Source organism: Hibiscus syriacus, unplaced genomic scaffold (genome assembly GCF_006381635.1).
Source record: "Hibiscus syriacus cultivar Baekdansim isolate YM2019G1 unplaced genomic scaffold, ASM638163v2 tig00110210_pilon, whole genome shotgun sequence".
Taxonomy (NCBI): domain Eukaryota; kingdom Viridiplantae; phylum Streptophyta; class Magnoliopsida; order Malvales; family Malvaceae; genus Hibiscus; species Hibiscus syriacus.
This window is the reverse complement of record NW_024062629.1, coordinates 63943-73762: the sequence shown is the minus strand read 5'-3', so window position 1 is coordinate 73762 and position 9820 is coordinate 63943. Positions and strand designations below refer to the sequence as shown.

General features: G+C 34.5%; 1 protein-coding gene across 1 annotated transcript; it reads left to right on the top strand.

The window, feature by feature from the left end:
- Positions 1–5270: 5270 nt before the first annotated feature.
- Positions 5271–9076, top strand: LOC120113595 (cytokinin dehydrogenase 5-like). The gene is made up of 5 exons (XM_039134694.1): positions 5271–6187; positions 6553–6680; positions 6962–7231; positions 7511–7776; positions 8642–9076. Exons 1-5 carry the CDS (start codon positions 5617–5619, stop codon positions 8979–8981), a joined length of 1575 nt encoding a protein of 524 aa, XP_038990625.1. The 5' UTR covers positions 5271–5616; the 3' UTR covers positions 8982–9076.
- Positions 9077–9820: the final 744 nt, after the last annotated feature.

The following is a 9820-nucleotide window of genomic DNA, read 5'->3' as shown; positions in this document are numbered from 1 at the left end:
CTTTGAATTAACTATATAATATAATACATGAATTCTAAATCATTTTTATTATACACACGTAATTTTTATTCTGATTTAATTATATATTAAAAAGTATGGATTTATTTTAATGTTGAGCAAATACTATTGATTTAGTTTGCGACATGTTTAAGGGTCGATTTACACGTCCAAACTCGAAATTTCATCCGAAATTTGAAAAACAAATGATATTATGATGTAAACATTAAAAATATCTTGATTTGACTATGTATAAAAAATAACTTTAATAAAAAAATATTGTATAAAAATATTAGACATTAAATTTAAAATATTTTATTAAAAGTATAATAATGTATATAATTATAAAAAAAATTCATACATAGTTTTGATATTTGTTAAAAACATAAATTGAAATACCCTTAAATATAAAAATAAGAAATTAGTGGCATAACATTCTCAGAATACCAAGTATTCCTCCAGCAGTTTGTACCTACAAAACTGGCACAAATAATAAATGTGTTATTCTGAGTACACGTATGCCGAAATGACTAGCAAATAATATATATATATATATATATATTCTTTGTTTGAAGAAGAGAGCCCTTGTTCACACGCATGAAACCAAAGAAATCTAAGGCAAAAACGGTCGTAAAATCTAAGGCCAACCCTATATAAATAATTTATTATGATCATAAAATGACAACAACAACGTATATAATAAGATGACATTAATATTTAATACAGCTCAAACCTAGATTTAAACCAATGAGATCTGAAGAACATATTATATAATGCATGAAAGCCGAAGAGAGTTCCGGACCTGCAAGTTTTGCACTACTTGAAAGGAAACAATAATTTAAAGTTAAAATAAAATTTTATTTGAAGTGGTCTAGATATTATAAAATTCAAATGAATTTATCTAATCTAAACTGACAGATTTAATTACAAGGAATATTGTTATACCTGTGGAGAGATGGTCTCTAAAAAAACTTCAAAACCTCCTATTAGCCTACATTCTATGAATACAAATTTATGGTCAACTACAGCGTGTATACGTCTTATATAATCTCACAAATAGATCAACACAATGCACCATAACAAAATTTAAAGTCTGACTATTAAATTTAACTAACTTATCGACTTACAAATAGTCATGATGACTCTTAAATTGACATGCACATTAAAAGATAATATAAATACTCTCAATCAAAACTAAAAAATAGGTTGAAACATTTACCATCCTCGTATTGTGTTCCTCATTTTTCCTGGCTTACTTTCTCCTATACAAATGCATTGGTAGATGACCGTCTTCAATCATCCACTTTCTCATCATGATAATCTCTACTCTTTAACTAGACATTAATCAATGATTGTTCTCTCATCAGTAACGATTTTTTGCTTAAATTAGAAAAATTGGATCATTCAGGATCGATAGACCCAACTTATTACGTTAAATACGAACGTGTCAATGATTGTTAGGTCTAGTCTCATTTTATGGGGACGACTTTTTCATGGTCTGGTAAATGAAATTCGGCATGTCCCTGTAACTAAAATAAAATATTTGTAAGTTTGGTGCTTTCACTCATATAAAATAAGAAACATAAATCAATAATAAATAGAAAATTGTGGGGTGACTTAAAGCGGGTTTTGTGTAAAAAGTTGGTGGATTGATTGCGGACTCGGGAACTCAGAGGTTGGTTTATTTTATCGATTTACCTCGAAGGGTTAAAATTGTGGGGGATATGGTATGAGGAGAGTATCGTTTTTGTGCATACAAGAAAGGATGGGAGAGCAACATCGAGATGTGTGGCATAGCTACAGTCTCCTCTTTTTAAGGAAAACAAAATATGGAATTGAGACTGCTGCCCACTTGATAAAAAGAAGTTGACAACAACCCTTTTTTGTCCTTAACAATACATGTCATTTACATCAATAGAATCTTCTTTCCTAAATGAAATAAAGATTTTAAATTTTGAACCCTCACTTTTACTTTTTATTCAGATTTCGTATGCCTACCCAAGGGCAATAACACCATAACTATTAGCGGTAAACAAACAAATCAATTAAATTTGGAATGTGCATGAGTCATACAAAAATTAAAAAAATAATTTGATGTTGAAAATGTCTAATACGTTGAAAGGCATGCAACTTGTCCACATGAAAAAATCTTTTTGTTTGGAGCGTGTCGCTGATGGCATGTAAAAGGTACAAAATTAATACAGTTAGGTTTGAAGCAAGGATAAGGGACATGGGTCATGCTATATGCTTGCCTAGACATGAATCACTGTGAAACATCATCGGGATAGTATGATGGATTTTTGGTTATGCCAAAGTGTGAAAAGATATTAAAAAATTATAAATGTTGTAAGCATAGGCATGGATGGCGTTTCTACCAAAAAAAATCCATCAGATTATCCCGATAAAAAGATACTAGATCAATAATATTAGAAGAGATAATCAGTAATATTAGGAGAGATAATCAGTAATAATTTTCATTCATGTGAAGTGAAAAACAACAAATAAATTTTCTTCTCATCATCGGGATAGTCTGATGGATTTTTGGTTATGCTAAAGTGTGAAAAGATATTAAAAAATTATAAATGTTGTAAGTGTAGGCATGAACGGTGTTTTTACCCAAAAATTACTCTTAAACCCAATAATTATCTGTAAGACATCCTCTCTCCTAATATTATTGATCTAGCACCCTTTCTGATACGGTAGCAATAAAGTGCAGATCGTCAGCCGTGCTTTCGCTGGGTTCTGTCCAAGCTGACGCCACGTAAGGAAAGACGCGAATGACCACGTACAAAAGGAGCATTAATTACCACCCATTTGTTCTTATGGTGGGGATGAGGATTCCTCCATGATGCTAACATTTAGGTCGAATAAGTTGGTAGTTAAATGTCTTCCCCTTAAACTTGAAGGCATCTTGACATTGAGGTCGAAAAAACTTGTAGTTGAATGTCTCCCCCTAAAACTTGAAGACATCGTGTCAAATGGGTACTATACATATTGTTGTGTTGAGGGTAACTCCATATTCAGGTCAAAAAAATTAACAGATGAATGCCTTCTCCTTGAACTGAAAGTGATGTTGCCATACGGATTGTTGTAGAGCCACCTTGGTACAGATCGTAACAAGTTGCTGATGAATGTCTCCCCATTGAACTTTATTGAATAGCACCATGATGTGGATTTCCCATTAACGAGTTAAAATTATTATACATTACTTGAGTTGGGCTGTCAACTTAATCAGCTTATTGAGCCAGCCCACAGTGGGAGCATAATGACATACCACGAACAGTAGACACTTCAACAAATGTCGCATACATCTGTGTATCGGCGTCTAAATATTGATTTTGAGAATCAACTATCATAGCAACATCATCATCGTTGGAGAGTTCAAACATTGAAAATCTGTACTGAAGCGAGGACAATCTTCTAGTACTTCCAACATGAATCTTCATTGAAATTTTAGTGATAAGCTCCTCAAGAGTGACACTCTTGAAGGATATTCGAACATAATGATTTGATGCGAATAAAACACCAGTTTCATTTTTCAGAATTTCTCCATCATAGTAAACAATAGCTAAAATACGTGTCATTTTGAGAGTTTGAAAGATTAAAAATCTTATATCTGTAAAAACAATAGCTGAAATACTTCTAATTAAATAAATTATATATGAATTAAAATATAAACTAATTTAAAAAATTTAAAAATTTCACAATAATTTAAATAACACAATTTCGTATTGTTCAAATAATTAAATATAAAATAAATATAATATAATAAAAATAGTTTCATCTTATAAAAATAATAACAAAATCTACTTAGCTTGATAGAAGGAATTAATAGAAGTGAGAATAAACAAATAATTTTGGTGTGGTGATGTTTGCATTAAGAGGATTATTTATAAGCGAGGGGATTATTAAAAAGTCGAGTTTCCAGGATCGGGTAATAATGAAATACCCAATAATTCAACGTGCACGTTCAGCGAAGGCATGGATGATCGTTAAAAAGTCGAGTTTTCAGGTTCGAGTAATAATTAAGTATTCAATAATTCAACGTGCACGTTCAGCAAAGGCGTGGTTGACCTTACGTGACGTCAGCTCGGACAGATCCTTACGAAAATAAAGGCGTGGCTGACCTTACGTGACGTCAGCTCGGACAGATCCTTACGAAAATACGATTGACGATTTACACTTTATTACCACGGTATAAAAAAAATATTAAATCGATAATATTAAATAAGAAAATGCTTGATAAATAATTATTAGTCTAAAAGTGATTTTTCGGTAGAAACGCCAGAAATGGAAAGCTGGAAATTTAAGTCATGTTGCTGGGTGAAACGAAGGTGGGAAGACAAGTGGAAATGACATAGGGTCCAAAATGATTTAGAAATTTTAAAAAGATTAATTTGGCTTAATCCAAAACCAACCAATAGGTAGAAATAATATATAATGTTTTCCCCACACACATTTAAAACATTGATTTGACCTAACAACACGTCTAGGCAAAATTGGTTGAAATCCAAAACGTCGGACGCCCAATTGGAAATCGTAACGAATCATCAAAGAAAAGAACCCTTCATCTCGACTTTCGATTCCTACAGTTCTCACTTATCACTAGAATATATATAAAAAAAGACGATAGCAATCGAGGTAAACACGTTCACGTCAACGACTTAATTGTATTCTCAGGGACATTGTAATCCCCACATGTTTCCCCCATGCAAAAGAAGTTGTAGCATAAGAACAAAACAAAAAGGGTAACTTTCGTCGTCAATTTTAATTTTTAAGGCATTCTCTCTTCCAAATTTGTGCATATCAATCTTTATGATGACCTCAATTAAACTGCCAGGGTTAATTAGTTTAAGGTTTGGATGAATGTTTTAGATGTCTGTTTGTTTAAATATTTCAAATCAAGAATGGTCTATTCGAAATTAATTTTCTTCCCAAAGTACATTATTTACTAGTGGCCCAAATTAATTCCAATAATATGGAGTTAATTAAATAACAAAGGGAAGAAGGTAAGCAGGCAGGGCAGCAGCACCCACGTGAACCATCCGCAGCCAGGGACCCCACGTAGATCCTCCGTATCCAAACTGGACCCCTTCCCTTCCAATGGAAGGGGTTTCAGTCTCTTTACCCACACGTGTCTCTCCCATTCCTCACACGTGAGAGACACGTGTCTTTCCAAATGGGCACAAGCTTCTTCCACCTCACGCCACCCATTTGACCTATAAATTTCGAACCTGTATCTCGTATACTCGATACCAAAAAAAGCGACAACAACAACAGAAGCTAACTATTTTTATTTATTTATTTAATTTTTGCGTCAAATTCCCTGTTTCTTTCTCAACCCCCGACGTGAAAAGAGAAAAGGAAAAGTAGTAGAGGAATCTGAGCATGTTGTATTGATAGCTGAAACTAAATTTTTAAAGTGTTATCCTCAGCTTACATTAACGCTGCCACCAAATATTTTGTTCCTTCTTTTCATTGTTTTCCTCTCATATTCTACTCCCTTTTTAATCACCACCTTTGTTTACCCTTTCCACTTTCTCTATATATTCAAAGCGAGAAAAAAGAAAAAAAGGAAAACCATTGCTTGGGAAGAACCAAGAAGCATTGTTCTTTGCTATGGCAACTAAACTTCTTTTAGCTTTTGCTATTTGTAGATTGATTCTCACTGTGGGATTGACCCTCAAACCCAAAGAGCTCCTCCACCTGGGTTTCGACGGTCAACTCAGCGTTGACCCCGCCGACGTTGATTATGCTTCTAAAGACTTTGGGTTGCTGACCCGAGTCGAGCCGCTCGCGGTCTTCCATCCATCTTCCTCTCTGGACGTGGCTCGCCTGGTCAAAGCAGCCTACTGGTCGGACCAGGGGTTCACGGTGTCGGCTAGGGGACACGGGCATTCGATAAACGGGCAGGCTCAGACGCCGAACGGGGTCGTGGTTCAGATGAGTGGGAATGGGATTGGACCTCGACCGAGGGTTCGGGCAGGAGACATGTACGTGGACTTGTGGGGTGGGGAACTTTGGATAGATGTATTGAGGAGTACCTTAGAGTATGGATTGGCACCAAAATCATGGACCGATTACTTGCACCTTTCCGTTGGAGGGACTTTGTCAAATGCTGGGATTAGCGGCCAAGCTTTTAACCATGGTCCACAAATTAGCAATGTCCACGAGCTTGACGTTGTTACAGGTTCGATACTTTTTCTAACTTTGCATGCTGTTTTTATTCATTTAAGTTTTTGTTAAAAAAAGTTGTTTTTGAAAGAAAAACATCTGTTAAAAAGTTATATATGTTCACCAAAAAAAGTTAAATATTATATATAATCATTACGATTTTCTAGCTCAAAATATCTTCTTTTAGAAGGTTTTCAAGTCTTTCGCATGTTGATTTCGTATTACTTAAAGACTTAAAATTAGTGTTTTGGTCATCAAATAATATTGTTGACTGTTAAGATAGTTTTGTCGCGTTAGGTAGAGACTTGAGGGTTGCTATTTTAATACATTAATATTTGAAACTGTACTTGATCCCTATATATATGCACTTGTGGTAAACAGGGAAAGGTGAGCTTGTGACATGTTCAGAAGAACAAAACTCAGAGCTGTTTCATGCTGTTCTTGGCGGTTTAGGACAGTTTGGAATTATAACACGAGCTAGAATTTCTCTGGAACCAGCTCCGCAAAGGGTAAATATTTGCCAGTCTAATTAGTCTCTTTTTTATGAACATTAAAAAAAATGCGGTTTTGTGTTGAACTTAAATGATAATACAAGCGGAATTCTGATTGTGGGATGGGATCATGGGAGTAGTAGTACTAGTTTTAGATGAGATGAGACAAAAACAAATAAAAGAACATGCTTTGTAGCTTTTCAAACATACGTCGTAAAAACATATAGCATTTAATGTTTCAGAATTTGTAGTAATTTTATTCTTCTGCCTCTAACTTGAGTTTTCAATGGCAACTGTAGATGAGGTGGATAAGGGTATTGTATTCCAATTTTTCTGCATTTACAAGGGACCAAGAATATCTGATATCATTGAATGGCAGCCAAAAGTTCGACTACGTTGAAGGTTTCGTCATTGTAGACGAAGGCCTCATCAACAACTGGAGGTCTTCGTTCTTCTCCCCTCGGAACCCTGTCAAAATCTCCTCCCTTGGATCTAACAACGGTGGAGTTTTGTATTGCTTGGAAGTCACCAAGAACTATTATGAATCTACTGCAGCTTCTGTTGATCAGGTCTATATCACCTTCCACCATCATTTTATTAATTGTATTTCTTTTCTTAATTAGAAAAAAAAAAACAAAATCATGGTCCACTCACCAAATTATTCCCATATAAATAATCTCTATTACCGGAGTTGATTAGAAGAATTAATTAGAATCGAACTTATACTGACAAAAGCAACTGTTTGGTTTGGTTTGGTAGTAGCATTTTTATTTAACTATTTATATATTCCTTTTGTTGCGTATATTCTAATAACCTGACACCAATTTGATTTAAATGTTAAAATGCAGGAGGTAGAGGTTTTGTTGAAGAAACTAAATTTTATACCCGCATCAGTGTTCACTACCGATTTGCCGTATGTGGATTTCTTGGATCGGGTCCACAAGTCCGAGTTGAAGCTCCGGTCCAAGGGTCTGTGGGAGGTTCCACACCCATGGCTGAACCTCTTTGTCCCCAAATCAAAGATTGATGATTTCAATAGAGGGGTCTTCAAGGGCATTTTGGGGAATAAAAGGACCAGTGGGCCTATTCTCATCTACCCAATGAACAAAAACAAGTAAGCTTTCATTTCTTCATTGTTATCATCATTTTGCTAATGTCGTTTTTACTCACCCAAAACCATTGCCATGCATGAAACATGCATATATTTAACATCCATGGCATGCCCATCATCAGACATGTTGGTCTCACTCTTTTGTATTTCTAGCATGACTTTTACATGTGATGCATGCTGCCAATGAATTCATTTAAGCATGCTATTGTTTATTGATGTGTTCCATGTATATATAAAGTCCTGCATATATGTTTAAAATAACGATGTTAAGCAGAATGTTGTCGGCAATACACTATTTTCGGAGTTTCCTGCGTAAGAGGGAAAAAAGATTGTGTTAAAGACAAAAAAAGTTTGTCGAAGTTAAGGAGCCAATTTTACCATTGGTGTCTTTTGTGTACAATAATGTGGAATAGGAAGATGGAGAAAGACAGGTGTGGTGAAAAAATTATCAGGTAGTACCATAAGTAAATGGATCTAGTACCATAAGTAAATGGATCTATGGTGGTCCTGGCACAAGATGATGACACGTAGCAGTGCATCAGAAACGAAAAACACGTGGGGCAACATGCAGATGCTCCCATCTCGATTGCATGTTTATAGGCGGCTAGCTAGGATTGATAACCACGTTTAGGTCTCTTGTTGACTGCTTTCTACAATCCAACAAGTCTACGGTAATGATCATCCAAGTGGGAAGATTCTGCTTGTTAGGAGATCTTCTCCTTATGTCCCATTGATGGCAACTATCCATGTAGTGTTACAAAAATAGTTTACCAGTCTTGAAATTAAGAAAAATTCTGAATTGATATTATGTTATACTGTAATTACTTTGAATGTTAGCTGATATGTTGTTATGTGATATGGTTTGCAGATGGGATGAACGGAGCTCCGCGGTGATGCCGGATGAGGAAGTGTTTTACCTGGTGGCGTTTCTAAGATCGGCCTTGGATAACGGTGAGGAGAGCCAGAGCTTGGAGTATCTGAGCAATCAGAACCTTCAGATTTTGAGATTCTGTGACGATGATGGGATCAAGGTGAAGCAGTATTTACCTCATTACGCAACACAAGAGGAGTGGAGAGAGCACTTGGGCAGTAAGTGGGATAGGTTCCATAAAATGAAAGCGAAATACGACCCGAGGCACATTTTGGCGTCGGGCCAACAAATCTTCACGCCCACTTTCCTCACCTCTTCGAATACGGCTTCATGGTGATGACCTTCACTGACATACGACGACAAAACAAAGCTTAGAAACAAACATTATTTAGCGTACTGACTTAGGAATACTCTGGTTCTTCATGTACATACAAAAGGTCATACCGTTGGAAAAAAAAAGTAAATTATATGGATGGATTTAATATTTATATTAATTTTTATTTATTTCGAATTGTTCTGCCGATTTTTATTATTTTTATGTAGGTCACTGTTTTAGTTATAGTTTGCTTATTTTTTTTAATTATATTTCATTTTAGTCCTTATTACTATTACATGATAGAAAACAGTTTATTTCTACTTTAGGACCCTTTAGCCTTTCTATGTATTTATTTTAGTCACTACTTTCATTTTTAAATGTGAGCTTTAATGGGTATATTATATATTTCATACTTACTGTTTTGTTTCTCTTTTGATTTAACCCTCACATAATTTGGTCTCTGCTACTTTTTATTTTTACCATATAAGTATGTTTATGTATGTGTATTATTATTATTCTCAATATTTGGTCTTTGTTGTTTATTACCATAAAATTGTTTTTTCTTAAAACTGTATATGTTATATCATGTTATTCATACATATGTGTGTATATATTTACTTAATATTCCATGACCCTTGTACATTTATATAAATATTACTATTTTTTATTCTATTTCGTTTGATCTTATTTATTTATTTTATTTTATAAAGTGCCCAATTGTGAATATTTTATATTTCTTAAACTCTATGTTAATTTTCTCTTTAAATATTTTATTCGAATGCTTTCAAGAACACTCTATCGTAGAATGGGTGTGAAAAGAATTGCTTGATTGAAGTAGCGCGATTCAATATGACATTCGA

Excerpts from the sequence above, each read along its gene's own strand:
- LOC120113595 (XM_039134694.1), top strand. The coding sequence starts at position 5,617 with ATGGCAACTAAACTTCTTTTAGCTTTTGCTATTTGTAGATTGATTCTC. Across the intron at positions 6,188-6,552 it reads CGAGCTTGACGTTGTTACAG|GGAAAGGTGAGCTTGTGACA; the intron begins GTTCGATACTTT and ends TGTGGTAAACAG. Across the intron at positions 6,681-6,961 it reads TGGAACCAGCTCCGCAAAGG|ATGAGGTGGATAAGGGTATT; the intron begins GTAAATATTTGC and ends TGGCAACTGTAG.